Below are 21,149 nucleotides of genomic sequence, written 5' to 3'. Positions count from 1 at the left end.
TGGAAGGGGAACGGCTATAGATGGATGAAAATTTAGCCAGTACCTGCTGTGAGCTGAACTCAAATAAGAGAGATGCTGTGATCTCAGGACACAACCTGTGAAAGCATTAGAACAGAGATGTAGGACTGTCCCAGCAAATCCAGGACAGTTGTCATCTATGACATGAGCTTCATAATTTGATATTAAATTCCGACCATCCGGGGGCAGATTGGATTCTCTGAACACATCCAAATGCAGGTAAGTTCATAAAAAGTCCCACTCCAGGAAAAATAAAAGTCCTTCCAGGCAGTGAGAGATAACTGCAGGTTTATTTCTAGAGGACAGGAAAAGCACTTTTACCAACCTGATGCTCCGCTGCCCCAGCAGATGGTGGTCCCTGTGCACCAGCAGGGGACTGTCCCTCAACGTCCTCACATCCAACGTAGGGCTATGAGCTCTGCATCAGTCTTGATGATGTCAGAGAACCTTAGATTGCAAGAGAGAAGAGGCTGCAGGAACCGGTCTAAGGAGCCTGCGGGAACAGAGGATCAGGTAAAACTGCTTTACCAAATTCCACTAGACATCAATGAGTGCTTAAATAACCCTTGGCCCCAGTGCATAGGAATTTAGATCAGTCCCCCCCCCCCCCCCCCCCCCCGGGAGACCCACGGTGGTGATCAGTGCCCCCCCACAGGAGACGGATGGCGGTGATTTGTGGCCTTACCTTAGAGGGCCGATGCTGCTCCTCGCTCCAGCTTGCCAAGGGAAGAATCGGGGCCTTTGCGTCCCCTCTCGGCCGAACAGAAAGTGGGTCCTGAGACCCGATTGGCCGGGAGTTCTGAGACCCTAATGGCTGGGAGGAGAATCAGGAAGACAATAGTGAATATTAATTTGCTAATCTAACACAACTGGGTGGGCTCAGGGTGCAGTGTTCTTCGTGCTCTAATCGTGTGCTTCAAAACAAAAACAAAAAAAAATTGAAATCCATGCATCCGGCGCCCTGCACGTAGATTAGGGGGCCGGACGCATGGATTAGGGGGGCGGTGCCCCAGCGCCCTGTATAGATGGGCCGCTACTGGTCCTGTGTACCATTAACATTAAAAGTAAAAGAAAATCCCAAATTTGGGATGTCCCCAGAACAAAAATAGAGGGGAAATCTTCCAATGGGGACACTAGTTCTTGTGACAACCAGGGATTCCCTCACTTTGGAGGGATTGCTTCCTCTCACTTCCTGTTGTGTCTATAGGACAGGAAGTGAAGGGAAATCTCCCCAGTGGGACACCAATGGCAAAAAGAAAATAGAAAAGACAGGGGTTATACCCCCCCCCCCCCCTTACTTTATCCAAAATGAAAAAGAAAAAAGTTTTGTGTTTAGTTGTACTTTAGGATCCCTAGATGGTGGGAACAGGGAAGACTTGTGTGACATCAGTGAGTGTGAGTCTTCACACTCAGGATATGAGGAGATTGGTGAATCCTGATTTATCTCACAGTATGTGGAGGTCACTTAATGCATTGCAGTGACATGTATGGTGACATCAGGAAATGACATGTGACAGTAAAACACAATGATAATAAATACAGACAGATATAATTATATACCACCACCAGGCGCACACAGGGACCGAGCACTGACAGCGTGTGTCTGCAGAGGGACACGGCCGGCCACACCTCCGCCCGCCTTCAAGGGCGGGGCCATCGTGTGTACGGAGATCAGACCGCAGAGGGAAACTGCCGGCCACACCTCCTGGCACTTTTAGAGGCGGGGCCATCGTGTGTCCGGAGAAGGACACGGCCGGCCACGCCTCTAGAGGCGGGGCTCATCGTGTGTACTGAGAGCAGACCGTCAAAGAGGACGGCCGGCCACACCTCCTCCTCCTTCTCTGGGCGGGGCCAAGGAACGGGCTGCAGGGAGAGAAGGGGGCAGCCGTGTGATGAGTAGAAGGCGCAGCGCTGTGCTCCGGGTCACTGATCTTCTCTCCTGTCACTCTATGGAGACTCCCGACTGACACACACACCTCCCCCCCCCAAACTTCACCAACTTCCCGCATGTCCCCGGAGCGCCCACTGCCTCGTACCGGGAAGTAGGAGATGGGCACCCGCCGGAGACCGGGCTCCTGGCAGGATGAGATGGCCAAGAGCTTCTCCCGGTTCTTCTCCAGGAGCCCTTCCCAGGACAAGGAGGAGGAGGGGACCGGCGAGGAGCCAGAGAGGAGCGACAGGAGCCTGTCCAGACTCTTCTTCAGGGGCCAATCCCAGGACAGGGGCCCCCAGGAGGAGCAGGAGAAGAGCCCCTCTAGACTCTCCCTGAGGAAGGACACCAATGGAGGAGCCAGGGGCCCCCAGGAGGAGCAGGAGAAGAGCCCCTCTAGACTCTCCCTGAGGAAGGACACCAATGGAGGAGCCAGGGGCCCCCAGGAGGAGCAGGACAGGGCCAAGGGCTTCTCCAGGACTTCCTCCCAGGAGGAGCAGGGAGAGGAACAACACAGGTACTACTACTCCCAATTCTACTACTACTACTACTACTCCCAATACTACTCCCAATAGTAATACTACTCCTCCCAATACTACTACTACTCCCAATAATACTCTCAATAGTACTACTACTCCTCCCGATACTGCTACTACTCCTAATGCTACTACTCCTCCTAATACTACTACTACTACTACTCCCAACACTACTCCCAATACTACTACTACCGTCACCAGGACAACCACCCATCACCTCCACCAGTCACTGCCCCCCCCAATCATCACCACACTGGCATAACTTTTTACATTATGGTTACTGCTGGTCCCAAATTACTGCTACTCATCTCACTACTAACACCACGACTAGGACTACTACCTGTAATACTGATCTACTTATTACACTATTATTACTACTACTACTACCCAACCCAATACTAACACCAAAACTAGGACTACTACCTGTAGCACGATCTTCCTATTAAACTATTATTATTACTACTACTACCCAGCCCACTACTAACACCACGACTAGGACTACTACCTGTAACACTGATCTACATTATCATTATTACTACCATTACTACTTTTGCCTTATCGGGAGTATTGGATCCGTTTTGTTTAATTCTGTTTTATTATTATTATTACTTATGACTACTACCTGGAAGACAGCTGAAAGTTGTTACAATATTATTACCTCTGTTACTATCGATGTATTATGAATATTGGATCCTTGTGTTTAGTAGCCCACATATACAAGTTCTTACCTCAGCTTGTTCAATTAATCTTTGACCTTAATGCTGCTTTCACACCAGCGGAATGATCGGGTCCAGCTGTCCGTTTTTCAGGTGGACCCAATTGGCTTATCAATAGTTCTCTATGGAGAGGCGAATGTCAGCGGACATCTGTCCACTGATACTCATCAGGATCCAATCCGATCCGATCCTGTCTGCCAAAAACAGACAGGTGGGGATATGTTCAACATCTGTCTTGTGGACAGTCGGATGGAAACAGACAAACATCTATCCAACCACCCATACAGAAGAGAGGACTGTGTCCGTGTCTGCTCTGCATAGTGGAGAGGACACGGACCTGTCATCCACCTGCTCAGCGGGATCCGTGGAGAGATCGGTGGAGAGATCCACTTGATGGACTTTGCTCTGTCTGAAAGGGGCTTAAAACCTGGAAGCTGATTGGTTAATATGCACAGCTGCACCAGATTCTGTGAGCACCAGTTTTAGTAAATCTCCCCTAGTGAGTGTCACTTTTCCATTAATAAATTCCCTTTTTCTCAAACTTTCTTATTAAGTAAAGTTTCACTTTAAGATTATATAACACTGTGTCAGAACTACAGAATACCTTCTTGTATAACAGGGGGAGGTGTTTTGCAGTCCATGAAGATAGCAGAGAACAATGCTAACTGATAGCAGTCCAGAGGCAGAGATTGGAGGAAGTTATCAGCTCACAAGATTTCTGGCTGGATGAACAGCTACTTTTTTGTTGCATTTGCTAAACGGATACAATGAAACGCTTTCAATTACATATTTAGTAGACCAACAAGGTAGCAAATAAGAGATAGTGCTAGTTTACATACACTTTACAATCTGTTAGTAAAGTATTATTCTTAGTATTATATTATCATTTTATTTATTTATATATATATATATATATATATATATATATATATATATATATATATATTATAGCAGTGTTTGTATGAAGTATTAGCAAAATATTATAATTAGTATTACATTGTTATTTGTTATACATTATAGGAGCATTGGTATGAAGTATTAGTATCTATTGGAAAAATATTATTATTGTTAGTATTATATACATTTTTATTTATTTTATATTATAGTATAATTAGTATGATGTATTCGTTTCTGTTAGTAAAGTATATTTATTGTTTTTTTAAAAAAAAAATCATACCCCCCCCTAAAAAAAATGTCTAGAGAACAGAGATGCCAGGGAAGTATCAGTGACACGTGTTTGTAGCGCTGGTATTCCAAGGATCCATATTGTGTGTTTGTTTTGGTCCTGGTGGGAAGATATGATATGGTATATATTACTGTTGTGAATGGAATGAGAATATACAGCGGGGGAATAGGTGAGAAGTTCTAGTAGGAGGTTGTAGGAATTTTGTTGTCTACAGGTAAAGCTACCTCTGGTGTTCCTCAGTCGTGTCCCATCCACACATTCCCATCTTTGGAGTATATCTAACCTTGACTTGTACTCTTTCCTATGGCTCCATGTCTGACCTGAGCACCAGAACTGCATCATCCACTATACAGAATCCTACCTGAGTCTGCCATAGGAGGCCAAGGTTGGGTGTTTAGACCCATACACACATACTAGATCCAATTCAGACAAGGGCCAATTAACCTACTGTCATTTCCATGAGGGGTGGAAAGAAACTCGAGAGATGAATAGAAGCACAGGGAGAACATGCAGACTCCATGCAGACATTGTCGTGGTTGAGATTTGAACCAAGGACCCCAGTGCTGCAAGTCAGAAGTGCTCACCACTGTGCTACCCTAATGAAATATCATTGAACGTTGTTTAAAGTGGAAGCACAGTCAGCACTGTTTTGTACAAAGCAGGGCGGGGTTAGAACATCTGTTGTTATTACTCTTGGTTCCCCCATTCTTACCTCAGCTTGTTCAGTAAGCTTTGACATTAACGCTGCTTTCACACCAGCGGAACGATCGGGTACGTCTGTCTGTTATTCAGGTGGACCCAATTGGACTATCAATAGTTCTCTATGGAGTGTCGAATGTCAGCTGACTTGTGTCCACTGACACCCACCAGCATCCAATCCGATCCTGTCTGCCAAAAACAGACAGGGGGGGAATGAAGTTTTATTTCACTTCCTGTCTCCAACCACATGACCATAACAGGAAGTGAGTGGAAATCTCCTCAAACGAATGTCTCATACACATGAGGTTATTGAACACAGTGGCGGCTGGTGCTCTTCTTTTGGGGGGTGGGCGGCAAACAATCCACCCCCCCCCCCCCAGTCATGAACGGCACCCCCCAACCCTCCCCGGTCAGTTGGCCGGCCAGGTCACAGGCGACACCCCCCCAGTTGGTGAGTCAGTCAGTGACCTGCACTTACCCCATCTCGCAGGCAGCGTGGTGGGCACCACCGGCCTCTCTGCGGGATACTTGTTTGCTGCTCAGTTCCCCTGCATGCGTCTTCTCCCTCCTCTCCGCGCATATCCTTTCGGCCAATTGGGTGACGGGTCTCGTAACCCGCATCCTGATTGGCCGGAAGGAGATTCAGTGTTACAATAGCGAATGTTCATTTGCTATTGTAACACAACTGGGTGGGCTCGGAGTGCAGTGCTCTGGCTCAAATCACGTGCTTAACCCCCCCTCCCCCATTGGAATCCATGCATCTAGTGCCCCTAGTGGACGGGCCGTCACTGATTGCAAGAATGATCGTCAATTTTTTTTTTTTTTTTTTTTTGCACGCTTGTCTCCTTATCGAAAATGAAGAGGTTACTAAAGTTACGAAAATTCTAGTACAACAGAATGAAACATTTGGAAGTGATGTAATTTGTTGCATTGTATTTGTATTGTATGTTCGGGTGCAAAACTGTACTGATTAAATGAAAATCATACAATCATACATCTGGTATTGTATGAGTAACATTTTCATGCTTTTCCTATTGGATAATCTCACATGAATTGTTGGGATCGGCTCTGGAAAGCTGTGTACTAATGATCGATTATCGGACGATAAATGCACATATTCGCCAGCCCACCAAGGATCCTCAGATGTCATCCAAAGGTTTTAATTGCAGAAAGATCACATCACAAGAGGAAGTGCAATGCAGGACCCCTTCGTCACATGCCTGAAACATCGCACTTTCTCCTGTGATGTGATCCTTTGGACGACATGTGAGGATCCGGTGGGCTGGTGAATATGTGCATTTACTATATCTGTGAAGTTTCCAGTAAGCAGCTGGTAGTTGCTGCAGCACTCGCTATCGATGAGCCTTGTTCCCAGGAACGTGTGCGAGGGAAATATAGACACGACAGATTATCGGACGATCGCTTTGAAAGTGGTGTATACGATTTTCTGATCATGTGTATGGGCCATTACAAGAAACTCCACCTGTGACAGGTGTCATGAAGACAAGTGTCCTAACCGGAAGATATCCTTCTAATCCTGTTCAGGTGACAACCATTACATTTTAGATTTCTCCTCATTTTATAATCTAGTAACTATTTCGGGAGACCCTAATAGGTCTTTTTTTTTTTTTTTCTGCCTGCATAGAGGATTTAAAATATCTGACTTGGTAAAGTAAAATCTGATTGGTTGCTGTGAGTTTATAAAAAGTGTAAAGCCACGGGACTTAAGTATGCAAAACGATGCAAAAACCTCCATGCGATTTTTGTGTGTGCCGCAGTCGAAAGTGTCTGATCCAACATGATGAAGTCTTATTAGAAAAACAAAACAATTGTTTGTGTGAGCTGTTTTCGTTTTTGCTCTATTGTAACTATTACTCGGGTCCTTCCTTGAACTGTTTCATGGATCTCTTGGTTTGCTCAGAGAACAAATGTGTACATGTGTTGCAGCTCCCTGGTTTTCCTGGTATCCTCCAGGGTCTCGCTATAGACCGACAATATACTCCATCGGTTTATTCTATTTATTACTCACATCTGATCACCCACTAGAGCTGCAGGATTCTGGAGAAAATGAGAATCACAATTTTTTTTGCTTAGAATAAAGATCACAATTCTCGGCCTAACATCTTTCACATTATACAAAAAAATTGGGCTAATTTTACTTTTTATTTTATTTTTTTTTAATTCATTGAAGTGTATTTTTTCCCAAAAAAATGTGTTTTAAAGACTGCTGTGCAGATACAGTGTGACATAAAATATTGCAACGACCACCATTTTATTCTCTAGGGTCCCTGCTAAAATATGTATATATATGTATGTGTTTGGGTAATTTTCTAGCATAAAATACTGATTTTAACTTGTAAGCAACAAGTGTCAGACCAAAGTTAGTTCCTGTGTTCTGTAAATGAACAGAAAGTTGCTATGTTTCTTTTTATCTCTCTTTCAGCTCTGAGCAATGTTGTTGATAAACATTGCTGGCTGCTTTTTTTTTTTTTTTTTTTTTTTTTTTTGACAGCTGTGAGCAGGGAACTGCTCTGCACTTGTTACATGAATCGTGGAAATGCTGGATTAAGATTGTGAGGGGGGTTGAATCAAGATCGTGTTTTTTTTTTTTTTTTTAAACGATTAATCGTGCAGCTGTATCACCCAATGAAACAGTTGTAATGCTTTTTTTACTTTCTAGCCTGGAACATATTCCCATAGTAATGTAGTAAAACAAGGGATCCCCTAGTTCCCTGGAACACACTCTATGTCTAATAATTCAATAAAAAATTTTTTTCAAGATCGGCTGTAACTGGTTCAATGATTTTAAATCAGAAGGGTCAGGACTCTTTGGATCCATGTTCCTCTTACAATCCATCCAGGAGTGTAGAAACCATTGCTACACCCTGCTCTCTACAGATCACCTAGTCCTAGAGCCTCTTTTGGCTAATAACATTTTCTATGGGTGCATCAAAATATCGGCCGCTGAAAATTATCGGCTTAAAATAGAGTTATCAACGTTTTGGCCGATATAAAAAAAAAAAGTGGCGATAATGGCATGCTGTGTCCTATTGACTTCAATGCAAAATCACATCTCGTTGACTTTAAAGCAAAATCGCGTCCCATTGACTTCAATGCAGAAACGTCCCCTGTCCTATCGAATAGTGCTCCCTGTCAGATAATGCCTCCGACAATCTGCGCTTACGCAGGACGCAACGGCACTCCAGCTGGTATGTTGATCAGCCGGAGTGACGTCAACACTGCGCATGCGCAGATTGACTGAGGCATTATCCGATCATCTGAAAAGGAAGACTGTAGTCGTCAGGTTCTGCCTGCCTCTCTGCTCATGCAGGAGAATTGACGATCATGTGACAGGCGGATTTCGTTGTGTTGCACAATTACATTCTCCCTTTGCAGATCGACGGATAATGACTCCAACAATCTGCACATGCGCAGTGTTGACGTCACCGCAGCTGATCACCATATCACCTGTAGTGACGTTGCATACTGCGCATGCACAGATCATCGGAGGCATTATCTGACGGGATGCACTTTTTGATTGATAGACCACCCCCCTATGCTACTTAAATGCAAAATCGCATCCTATTGACTTCAATGCAAACCCCCCCCCCATTGACTTCAACGAAAAAAAAGCCAGCTATATTAATTACTTTTTTGATTTGTATTTTTTAATCACTTGCCGACCGCTGCACGCTGATATACGTTGGCACAATGGCAGCGGTGGGCAAATGGGCATACCTGTACATCCCCTTTAAGAGGCGGGGATAGCAGTGCGTGCGTGCTGTGTACAGAGAGACCGTGCAAGCGGGACCGGCAGACTCGATGTCCACCAGTCTCTCGGCGATCGTGTCACGGAGCCGCAGAACGGGGAACTGCCTATGTAAACCGGGCATTTCCCCGTTCTGGCTTGTCATGACAGAGATCACTGCTCCCTGTCATCGGGAGCAGTGATCGCTGTCATGTGAGTTGAAGCCCATCCCCCCACAGTTAGAATCACTCCCTAGGACACCCCTTCATCGCCCCCTAGTGGTTAACCCCTTCCCTGACAGTGTCAATTACACAGTAATCAGTGCATTTTTATAGCACTGATCGCTGTATAAATGACAATGGTCCCAAAATAGTGTCAAAAGTGTCCGATGTGTCCGCCATAATGTCACAGTCCCAATAAAAAATCGCGGATCGCTGCCATTACTAATGATAAAAAAAAAAAAAAATTATAAAAATGCCATAAAACTATCCCCTATTTTGTAGACCCTATAACTTTTGCGCAAACCAATCAATATACGCTTATTGTGAATTTTTTTTTTTTTTTTTTTTTTTTTTTACCAAAAATATGTAGAAGAATATATATCGGCCTAAACTGAGGAAAAAAAATATTTTTTTTTATATATTTTCGGGGGATATTTTTTATAGCAAAAAGTAAAAAATATTGCGTTTAAAAAAAAAAAAAAAAAAAAAAAAAATTTTGCTCTTTTTTGTTTATAGCTCAAAAAATAAAAAACGCAGAGGTGATCAAATACCACCAAAAGAAAGCTCTATTTGTGAGAAAAAAAGGACGTCAATTTTGTTTGGGCGCAACGTCGCACGTCTGCGCAATTGTCAGTTAAAGTGACGCAGTGCCGAATCGCAAAAAGTGCTCTGGTCAGGAAGGGGGTAAAATCTTCCGTGGCTGAAGCGGTTAAACTGTCTGTTTTGGTTTTCAGCCAAGCGCATCCTGAATTTTCGGTTATGGTCCAGAATTTTCATTTTGGTGCCCCCCTAACTTTTTTTTTTTTTTTTTTTAATGACAACAATGCAGTAGCAGAGACACCGGGTCCTTTTCTTTCCAACTTTTAGAAAAGTGAGACCCGGGACAGCACAGTTTTGGGGCAGTTCCCATAGTTTCTCATGTCTGAGATTTCAGTTTAATGCATTTTTTTTATATGTGTCTAAAGTGAAGAGGGTGGATGGGATTATATACTGAGCACTGTGAAAGGTTCATTTACCTAGAACCAAAGTCTGACATTGGAAGTCTCAATCATTTTGTGGATTCTCATGTCTCTTGGGGTCTAGTGAGACCTCCCCACTGTAGTTCCTCATCTGCTGCTGTCTAATGCCTCGTACACACAATCAGAAAATCGTACGGAAAATACCGCTTTCGAATTGATCGTACGATAATCGGATCGTTAGTACAGGGCTTTCGAGAGCCGATCATGACAGTTCATCCGATTTATTATTCTATTGAACATGCACAAAAAAATGTTTTCGTACGGTGCCAGATCGTATGATTTTCATTTAACCAGTACAGCTATCGTTTGAAAATACAATACAAATGCATTACAACACATGACATCACTTCCGATTTTCTTTTTTTTTCTTTCTGTCGTACGGGAGTTTTTGTGACTTTAGTAAACTCATCAGATTCGATCTGAGATTTGCATGCAAAAAAACGGATGATCATTTGTCCGATAATCTCATCGTGTGTACGAGGCTTTGGTACATGTTCTATTAACTATAAGTCATAACACAGCAGACTTCACAGAGGTGCCATCTCACATTAAGGACCAGTAAAGTCTGGTCAATCATCATCCAGCATGACATTTTGGTGCCTTAGCTTTTTTTTTCCCTTCATCTGTCATCATGATTAAAATCGGATTCCATACATTCTATACGGCTGGGTGCTTTGCTCCCCCAGTACATCGTTCTACAATGCTCTGCTCAGATAAACCAAATGCCCAGAATAACTTCCTTGGAATGGCTGTCAATATTCAGAGCTTGTTCAATACTTTGTAGAGATCAGACTGTAAAAATGAGTTTCTAGGCACCAATGAGTAAGACGTAGTTAAAGCCTTTGTAGAAGGAGCCGTTGGTTTGTGTTATGAGTAATCGGACATAGCTTGAGTCACTGCTATGTGGGCAGCATGAAAGGAGAAGTGGGATTGTGGTTGGAGATGTTCTATATCTAGTTAAACACAAGTATTGTATTTGGGAAACACAAAAAGTTTGAAGGAATTAACAAATGTTCTGAAAATGTATTTCAGTATTGAAACACCCAGCAAGGATCCTGGTATTTTCACTGTAGTACAAGCTAGGGATTCTCACTCCTCTTGCTGCAATATCACTAATGAAAGGTCCACTTTCCAGGGATCTCCTTGTAATGTGAATGACAGGTGGATGGATTTGGGTGCCGTCTGAATCCTAAAGAAATATAAGAAGGTGATGGGTAGACAAACTCATTGGCTTCTGTCCAAGAAAGACATTTTCGTTTGAAATATTCATTTTGGGTGGACTTTTTTTTTTTTTCTCTAATAATGTTGGGAAAAAGTTATTTCAATAAGTGTATGCAGTTTATGAAACTTTATTTTACATAGCTTAAAGTGGTTGTAAAGCCAGAAGGTTTTTTTTTACCTTCAAGTGTTACTAAAAGCATGCTATTTATACTCACTGTGGGACCTAAGCGGTTAATCCTGCACATTGTGTACAAAGGCTGTTTGATCCTGTCTTCTCTGATTCTCCTCTTATTTACTGTCCCCAATCCATCTCCTAATAGAACAGAGCCCTAGGAGACACTCTGCACATGCTCAGTTTGGTGTGTATTGCTAGAGTTTTTTTTAATTTTTTTTTTATTTGGGAGGGTGCATGTGATCAGCACATGGCCAATCAGCACTGCCCAGACAGTGTCAGGGGTCATGCAGCCTCATAGAACAGTCAGAGGAGAATAAAAACTCCACCTACAAGCCTGTAACCAGTGCTTGGCCAGACACTGATAGAAGTCCACAAGATTGCTATAACTGCTGATGAGAAAAGGTATTTAGCAGTTTATATTTACTAAAATAATTGCATTTCCATGTTTTGTGTACTGTGGGAGACCAGATATAGTAAATGCAGGGTCCTGGGTTTGGTAACACTTTAATACATTTGCTGCACTAAGGTAAAAAAAACCTTCTATGACCAGCTTGACCCCTCATACTTACCTGAGTAAGATCTTGATCCATCACTGCTCTTGCTCTCCCTCCCCACAGGACTCAGATGCAGCAGCGGGAGTCATATCCTGTGAAGAGGGAGCAGGGGAGGGGCCAAGCCACACTGTGCGTGGCAATAGATGCGGATTGAGCCTGCATGAGTGCACCCATGGCAGACATCTTGCTGTGGGTGGACTCAGAAGGCAGGAGGAGGAGCCAGGAGTGCTGGTGGGGGACCTGAGAGGAGGAGGTTAGGGCTGCTCTATGTAGTTTTGTGGTTGGGTAGTAGAGAGGTCTACGATGTTGTTTTCCTTGTTAATTGTGGATTTTTTTTTTTTTTTTTTTTTTGTAGGTGCTATTAAAAAATATTGCTTTGTTTCACCTGTAACACAGTCGATAAGGATCTAGGGAAATGACATGCCAAATGCAGGGGTCAAGTATTGTCTTGGAAATTAAAATGATGTACCCTAGTAGATATTTGAGGTTTCCAGATTAGAAATTAAAATGGTATCTGCCAGTAGAGACTTTGTTTCATAATTAGATACAGTATGTCATTCATTCTAATGGATTGTCATTAAAACTGTTTATTTTAATGGTGGCCCCAAAGCAATATTTTCGTTAAAAAAATGTGACCCTTGGTACTTTAATAGATGGAAAAGGTTAAACACCTTTGGCCAAGGCAATAAAAGGTCCCATCCCTTCAGGCTCCTGCTATGTGATTCAGTACTGAAGAATGTGGTTTGCATTCTTTTGGACTGTGTCAACTAGAACATGATCTCCCTTTTTTAACTTTATTGTCAGAAAATGTTTTCAACATTTTTTTTTCTTTTTTTTTTTTTTTTTTCTGAAAGTCCTACGATTAAATAACCTAAATCAATAGTAATATTAAAGTTATACTAACTTTCCAAAAAAGGGGCCAGTTTACTGCCCTTCAAACTTTAAGGGGGGGGGGGGGGGAACTGTGACCAATGGGAGTAGAACATGTCCTGGCATCAGTGGGAGTAAACAATTCCATAGGCTTGGTGGTCAGTGAGAGTAAAAAATTGACTTCATTGGTGTCAGTGAGAGGAATAGTTCCCCATCTCTGGTGTCAGTGAGAGGAATAGTTCCCCATCTCTGGTGTCAGTGAGAGGAATAGTTCCCCATCTCTGGTGTCAGTGAGAGGAATAGTTCCCCATCTCTGGTGTCAGTGAGAGGAATAGTTCCCCATCTCTGGTGTCAGTGAGAGGAATAGTTCCCCATCTCTGGTGTCCGTGAGAGGAATAGTTCCCCATCTCTGGTGTCAGTGAGAGGAATAGTTCCCCATCTCTGGTGTCCGTGAGAGGAATAGTTCCCCATCTCTGGTGTCAGTGAGAGGAATAGTTCCCCATCTGTGGTGTCAGTGAGAGGAATAGTTCCCCATCTGTGGTGTCAGTGAGAGGAATAGTTCCCCATCTGTGGTGTCAGTGAGAGGAATAGTTCCCCATCTGTGGTGTCAGTGAGAGGAATAGTTCCCCATCTGTGGTGTCAGTGAGAGGAATAGTTCCCCATCTGCGGTGTCAGTGAGAGGAATAGTTCCCCATCTGCGGTGTCAGTGAGAGGAATAGTTCCCCATCTGTGGTGTCCGTGGGAGGAATAGTTCCCCATCTGTGGTGTCCGTGGGAGGAATAGTTCCCCATCTGTGGTGTCCGTGGGAGGAATAGTTCCCCATCTGTGGTGTCCGTGGGAGGAATAGTTCCCCATCTGTGGTGTCCGTGGGAGGAATAGTTCCCCATCTGTGGTGTCCGTGGGAGGAATAGTTCCCCATCTGTGGTGTCCGTGGGAGGAATAGTTCCCCATCTGTGGTGTCCGTGGGAGGAATAGTTCCCCATCTGTGGTGTCCGTGGGAGGAATTGTCCCCCAAGGGCCAGGCAAAAGCAAGCAAAGGGTCACATCCAGCCCACAGGCCTCAGTTTGGAGACCCCTTTTTCTAACACATCATGTTAGGACTGCCAATCAGACATCAGAAGTCAGGTTCTAGAGCTAGTAAAATAAGAAATTACGTACACCTGCAGTGGGAATTTAACTGTCTTTGTCTTTTTGCCTTAACCCTGACCCTTTAAAAAAAAAAAAAAAAAAAAGTCACCTCAAGGGAAAACATTGAAAGGGAAACTATATTGTGTTTTTTTTTTTTTTTTTTGTAGCCAGTTAATGACAGCCTTTACACAAACCCAATACACTCTCTCTTACAGCTGTTTATCTATTTTAGATAATTATATATCACCAACAATTCATGCAGCAGCTTTACATTCATATCAGTTTCTGCCCTCAAGGAGCTTACAATCTAAGGTCCCTACCTCACATGCATACATACTAGGGTCAGTTTGAAAAGGAGACACTTAACCTACCACAGAGAGTGTTGATGCGGAAACCCCCCCTGCCAGGCCATTGTCATCTTCCTGCGGGGGGAGGGGTGGGGCGGTGGGCAGGGGAAGCCGTCCCCACCGGGAGAAGACAGTAATTTTCGCTAGCAGCTATAGCAGCCACTAGCGATAATCGCAAGTGAATTCGGCAGGCTGGTTGTATGTAAGTCGAATCTCACTTTCGCCTAGCAGTAAGAAGGGTTGCTGTTTGGTAATCCCAACCATGACACTACCTGCCTGGAGTTTGCATGTTCTTCCTGTGTCTGTGTGGGTTTCCTCCGGGTACTCCGGTTTCCTCCCACACTCCAAAGACATGCTGGTAGGCTAATTGAATCCTGTCTAAATTGTCCCTAGTATGTATGAATGTGAGTTGGGGACCTTAGATTGTAAGCTCCTTGAGGGTAGGGACTGATGTGAATGTACAATGTATATGTAAAGCGCTGCGTAAATTGACTGCGCTATATAAGTACCATAAATAAATATTTCCTGTGGAACTGGCTTAGTAATGAAAGGGTTGATGGTATTTGTGTACACAGACAGGCTCCTCTAGGGTCACTTTGAACATATCAAAAAGACAACCTTCCCTATTTTTTCTTACCTCCCTCTCTAAAGGCCGTTCCATACCAGATGCAGTCCAGTGCGTTTTTATTCTCCATCAAAAATGCATGGACAGTGTTAACATGGATTCCTATGGCCCTAGTTCATACCAGTGCAGTGCGTTCCAGTGCAGTCAACAAAAGGAGAACGTGGCATTTTTTTTTGTATGGAATATGGCAAAGTGCATCAAAAATGCACATACGCTCAATTGAGATGAAGAAGAAAGAGAGGTAAGGCTTCATGTACACTAGCCTACACTGGCAACTCCTAAACTTGAGTTTTGGAAGATTTTGGCGTGGTTTTTTTTTTTTTTTTTTTTTTTTTTTTTGTCAGAGCTCCTAAACTCAACTTCATAAAAGCCTATGTGTCCACGTACACATAGGCTTTTAGCAGAGTTTAGGAGCTGCTGCATTCAGGTGAGCTTCAACCTCCCTCTCCTGAACGCAGAAGAATTGTGTACAGAATGGGAACGTTTTGACCCATGGCCATGGGAAAACACAACGCAGCAAAAAATGCGTTGCAATTTTGCATTTTCCCGCCGCCGTAGTAAATGTAGGCTAGTTTACATGAAGCCTAAAAACACATAAAAAATGCACAGGCAGAAACGCATCCAGAATGCATAAATTGTGGTGTAAACAGTACTGACCGCTAGGGATGAGCCGAACACCCCCCTGTTCGGTTCGCACCAGAACATGCGAACAGGAAAAAAGTTTGCTCGAACACGCGAACACCGTTAAAGTCTATGGGACACGAACATGAATAATCAAAAGTGCTAATTTCAAAGGCTTATATGCAAGTTATTGTCATAAAGTGTTTGGGGACCTGGGTCCTGCCCCAGAGGACATGGATCAATGCAAAAAAAAGTTTTAAAAACGGCCGTTTTTTCAGGAGCAGTGATTTTAATAATGCTTAAAGTCAAACAATAAAAGTGTAATATCCCTTTAAATTTCGTAGCTGGGGGGTGTCTATAGTATGCCTGTAAAGGGCCGCATGTTTCCCGTGTTTAGAACAGTCTGACAGCAAAATGACATTTCGAAGGAAAAAACCCATTTAAAACTACTTGCGGCTATTGCATTGCCGACAATACACATAGAAGTTCATTGATAAAAACGGCATGGGAATTCCCCACAGGGGAACCCCGAACCAAAATTAAAAAAAAAAAAAAATGACGTGGGAGTCCCCCTAAATTCCATACCAGGCCCTTCAGGTCTGGTATGGATTTTAAGGGGAACCCCGCGCCAAAAAAAAAAAATGGCGTGGGGTCCCCCCAAATATCCATACCAGACCTTTATCCGAGCATGCAACCTGGCAGGCCGCAGGAAAAGAGGGGGGGACGAGAGTGCGCCCCCCCTCCTGAACCGTACCAGGCCACATGCCCTCAACATTGGGAGGGTGCTTTGGGGTAACACAACCCGGCCAGGGTTGTGGGGATGAGGCCCTTGTCCTCATCAACATGGGGACAAGGTGTTTTGGGGGGCTACCCCAAAGCACCCTCCCAATGTTGAGGGCATGTGGCCTGGTACGGTTCAGGAGGGGCCGCACTCTCGTCCCCCCCCTCTTTTCCTGCGGCCTGCCAGGTTGCGTGCTCGGATAAGGGTCTGGTATGGAATTTAGGGGGACTCCCACGTCTTTTATTTTTTAAATTTTGGTTCGGGGTTCCCCTGTGGGGAATTCCCATGCCGTTTTTATCAATGAACTTCTATGTGTATTGTCGGCAATGCAATAGCCGCGGGTAGTTTTAAATGGGTTTTTTCCTTCGAAATGTCATTTTGCTGTCAGACTGTTCTAAACACGGGAAACATGCGCCCCTTTACAGGCATACTATAGACACCCCCCAGGTACGAAATTTAAAGGGATATTACACTTTTATTGTTTGACTTTAAGCATTATTAAAATCACTGCTCCTGAAAAAATGGCCGTTTTTAAAACTTTTTTTTGCATTGATCCATGTCCCCTGGGGCAGGACCCGGGTCCCCAAACACTTTTTATGACAATAACTTGCATATAAGCCTTTAAAATTAGCACTTTTGATTTCTCCCATAGACTTTAAAAGGGTGTTCTGCGGCATTCGAATTTGCCACGAACACCCCAAATTGTTCGCTGTTCGGCGAACAGCCAATGTTCGAGTCGAACATGCTTTTGACTCGAACTCGAAGCTCATCCCTACTGACCGCTAAAGTTAAAGAGAAGTAACCATGAAATACTTTGTTACTTTGTGTTACTTTGATCTTTGATTCCAAGGTGGGCAGTTACGTGACTCATCATGTATTTATGGTAAAGACAGAACCTTTCAAGTTTCTATGCATTTTAGGTGTGGTGTGTTAAAAAAAAAGAAAAAGAAAAATTTCAAAGTGCCAGATAGCGCTGCACGATTCTGGCCAAAATGAGAATCACAATTTTTTTGCTTAGAATAAAAAGTTCACGATTCTTGCGACGTAATTTTTTTTTTTTTTTTAGGAGATTGATTGAGTGATTGAGAGAGAGTGCTTGATTGAGAGAGAGTGATTGAGACTCTCAATCTCCCTCTCTCAATTAATCAATCTCTCTCTATCAATCACTCTCAAATTGAGAGTGATTGATTGAGAAAGAGTGATAGAGAGAGAGACTTGATTGAAAGAGAAAGATTAAGATTACAAAGAAATCATTTGCTGATTCTTAAAAAAAAAAAAAAAAAAAAAAGTATAGCGGCTCACATTTTGTAAATTCGTCAGTGCTGCAGTCACACTTGTGCTGGTGCGCTGTCCCCGAGACCTCTGGGCAGAAGAAACCATACCCGACCAATCACATTCTTCTTTGCCGAGTGACGTCAGACATTTCACGCTGGCTCCGACGGCTTCCCCTCCCCTCCGCAACAGGGAAACAGGAAACATCCCGGGGACACCGCGGTGCGCGCTTTTAATGTGAGCACATTACAACAAATTGCTTGATGGGTCAGTTTCGCCCAAATCCAGAGTTGCGATCGTGGCGGGTGGAGAATCGCAAGAACGATTCTCCGTGATTAATCATGCAGCTCTAGTGCCAGATGGACAGAGTTTGTGCACTCTCAGGATTACAGAAAACTTGCTGGGTAGTCAATAGGTGAACTCAATGGAAAATTGATGCAGCAACTATCCTAACCTATTACACCAATCCATATTCTTCCCTTCTACCACATTTCTCCGCAATTCCCACATATCATCCCTTTTAATTCCTGCCCCTAAGCCCCCCCACCCCTATTTTTTTTTTTTTTTTTTTTTTCTCTTTCTCTACACTCCCTTTACCTTTCTTATTGGTTATTCCCTCTTTGCCAAAATCTAGATTTGAGGATAAATACTGAGAATGTGTTTTTGTGAGTGTCTCTTGACTATTTTGGTTTAGATTGATATTGCACCATGTCTACTGTCACTTTTGTATGTCCATTCTGGGACTGCATTATTCCTGTATCACGGTATGATTGCAAATTCATTGTATCATTTCCACCTTTGTAATATGTCTTTTACACTCAAAAGACTTTAGAAATGAAAAGGCCTACATGCTGCATCTTTAACTGCTTCCATACTGGGCACTTTTACCCCCTTCCTGCCCAGGCCAATTTTCAGTTTTCAGCACTGACATTTTGAATGACAATTGTGCGATAATGCAACACTGTACCCAAATGACATTTTTATAATTTTCTTCCCACAAATAGAGCTTTCTTTTGGTTGTATTTAATCACCGCTGTTATTTTGTTTTTTTTTTAGGGGGAAAAAAAAAAAAAAGACCGAAAATTTTGAAAAAATATATTTTTTTCTTAGTTTGTGTCAGTAAATTTTGTAAATAAATAATTTTTCTCCTTCACTGATGTGCACTGATGAGGTGGCACTGAGGGGGCACTGATATTCCATACTGATGGTCACTGATGGGCACTGATTGGTGTCACTGATGGGCACTGATTGGTGTCACTGATGGGCACTGCTGGGGCTGCACTGATGATCAGTGCCCTTATTACCTGTACAATCTCCCCTGCGAGGAGATGCCGCTGATCGGCTCTCCTCGCCTTACACTCTGTCAGTGTCATATGACGTTGCCCCAGAACGAGAGGGGATCCTGCCCACCATCATTTTACTATACGGTGGGCAGGAGGTAGTTAAACTAGTTCTAAAGCTAAAAATGTTCTTGGTTTTTTTTTTTTTTTTTTTTTACCATAATGCATTCCCTGAATTAAAGAGGAGCTCCAGGCTCCCCCCCCCAAAAAAAATAAGTTAGCAGCTACAAATACTGTAGCTGTTGACTTTTAATATTAGGACACTTACCTGTCCAGATATCCCGCATTGTTTTCACCCGATTTTTCAATTGACTATCGGGTGCTGGTGCCACCATCTTGACAAAGGGAAGCTGGGAATGAAGCCTTGAAGCTTTAACAGACAGTTTCCTACTGCGCATGCACGAAGCGTGCTGCACCTTGTGAATGGGCTGGCTGCGGGGGGGGGGTGAATTTCCGGCTCAATTCACCATGGCGAACTGAGCTGGAAGTGGGAGCAGGTACCTGTCAAAACCAGGTACCCCCCCCCCCCCCAAAAGGTGCTAGCCAAATGTGGCAGCGGAGGAGGCAGACAAGTGGAGCTTCCCCTTTTTGGTGGAGCTCCGCTTTAAGATGAATAAAAACGTTTTCCCTCTTGCTGTATTCCCCCCCCCCCAAACACTTACCTGAGTCCTGTATCCATCCAGTGTTGTGCCCCTCTGCAGTTCTTCTCCCCATTTTTCTCTTCTAACAGGATGTTTGCTCAGCGGTGGGAGCCATTGGCTCTTGCTGCTGTCAGTCAAATCCTGTGAGTGGAGGTGGGGCTGAGCCATGCTGTGTGTGTCTATGGATTGGGAGCAAGCCCGCACATCTGCCCCCATAGCAAGCCACTTACTATGGGGACAGATACAGAAGAGGAGTGGATAGCGCCAGCGGGGGACCCCAGAAGAGGAGGAAGAGGCTTGCCCTGTGCAATACTATTGCACAGAGCAGGTGAGTATAACATGTTAGTTATTTTAATTTAAAAAAAAAAAAAAAAAAAAATCACATTTAGAAACACTTTATTGCATGTTCTATAAAGTCCAATGGTAACGCCCCTCACCAAAAAAAACAGTGCACAGATGTGAACCGGCCCTTAAGAAGTGTATTGTAATAGTTTATCACAAAATTTATAGAACGCACGCAGGTAAGGGCCTGCAATAACGCCTGCTAAAATCTTTGGTATAATTAGCTGACCTGGCAGGTTGTCTAAACAAGTTGAACTTCAGTTAATGGCCATTACTTATCTTGTAACCTGATTTTTCTCTGGATATTTCAGCTAGACCTCTTCCAAAACATACACATCATTTCCCCTCTCATTTAGACCAGAGGCCAAAATCCAAACGAGGAGCGCAGATCTATGCCAGAGCTTCACATCTGCACTTGGCACACTAGCACAAGCTTGGCAAATAAAACACACTCCAAAGATATAAGAGCTGTGGGCATTTCAGATGACTGCCAGCGTGAATTACTCTGCATGACATGGCACAACCCGCGTGCATTATATAATCTACATGGAGAGAAATTAATGATGTCTGAGATAATGTATAGAGTATTAACTTTCCAGCGCAGGAGTGTTTCATAAATCAGAGGATTCCAATCAGCTTGAGGCCAGCTTTCTAATTAGAATTAAATATGATCATATGATCTGTGCAACACTGAGACAAATTAGTCTTTCTGATTTATAATATAATACTGGAGCCAAACCAGAGTACAAGTGGGAAGACCTCGGGCAGTGCTTCTTGTAAAATGTATGTATGTAAGCCTGGCCAAAAAAGAGATAAGATCTGTAGATGAATGCCACACCTACGTTTTTGAAGTAATCTTGTCATGAGAGAAGTATGGAGGCGACCATGGTTGACCTATTTATAAAAATTCCAACCGCCTGGCTGTTATGCTGATTTCCTGGTTTCAGCACTTTCTGAGCGTCTGATATAGAAAAAGCATGCAGATCAGGGAAATTAGTGAACAGTCATAAGTCCTTATTAGTATCCTTATTAGTATTCTTCCAGGTCCTTGAAAACATCTTTGACCTCTGAATCAAGAGGATCAGCCAGACATGTGGCCTTTCTAGATGGAAAAGTCTGCAATAGAAGCATTCATATGACTCTGTTGCCAAAAGAACAG

At 43.5% G+C, this 21,149-nt stretch overlaps 1 protein-coding gene across 1 annotated transcript in view; it reads left to right on the top strand.

The window, feature by feature from the left end:
• Window positions 1–1,836: 1,836 nt before the first annotated feature.
• CRYBG3 (crystallin beta-gamma domain containing 3) overlaps window positions 1,837–21,149 on the top strand; it is a 300,493-nt gene continuing 281,180 nt past the window's right edge. Inside the window, exon 1 of the mRNA XM_073616985.1 lies at window positions 1,837–2,465. Within this exon, the coding sequence (XP_073473086.1) occupies window positions 2,068–2,465 (398 nt within the window). The 5' untranslated portion in view covers window positions 1,837–2,067. The remainder of the gene's footprint in view (window positions 2,466–21,149) is intronic.

This window comes from Aquarana catesbeiana, linkage group LG02 (genome assembly GCF_042186555.1).
Source record: "Aquarana catesbeiana isolate 2022-GZ linkage group LG02, ASM4218655v1, whole genome shotgun sequence".
In the NCBI taxonomy this organism is placed as follows: domain Eukaryota; kingdom Metazoa; phylum Chordata; class Amphibia; order Anura; family Ranidae; genus Aquarana; species Aquarana catesbeiana.
This window is presented reverse-complemented; position numbering and strand designations above follow the sequence as displayed.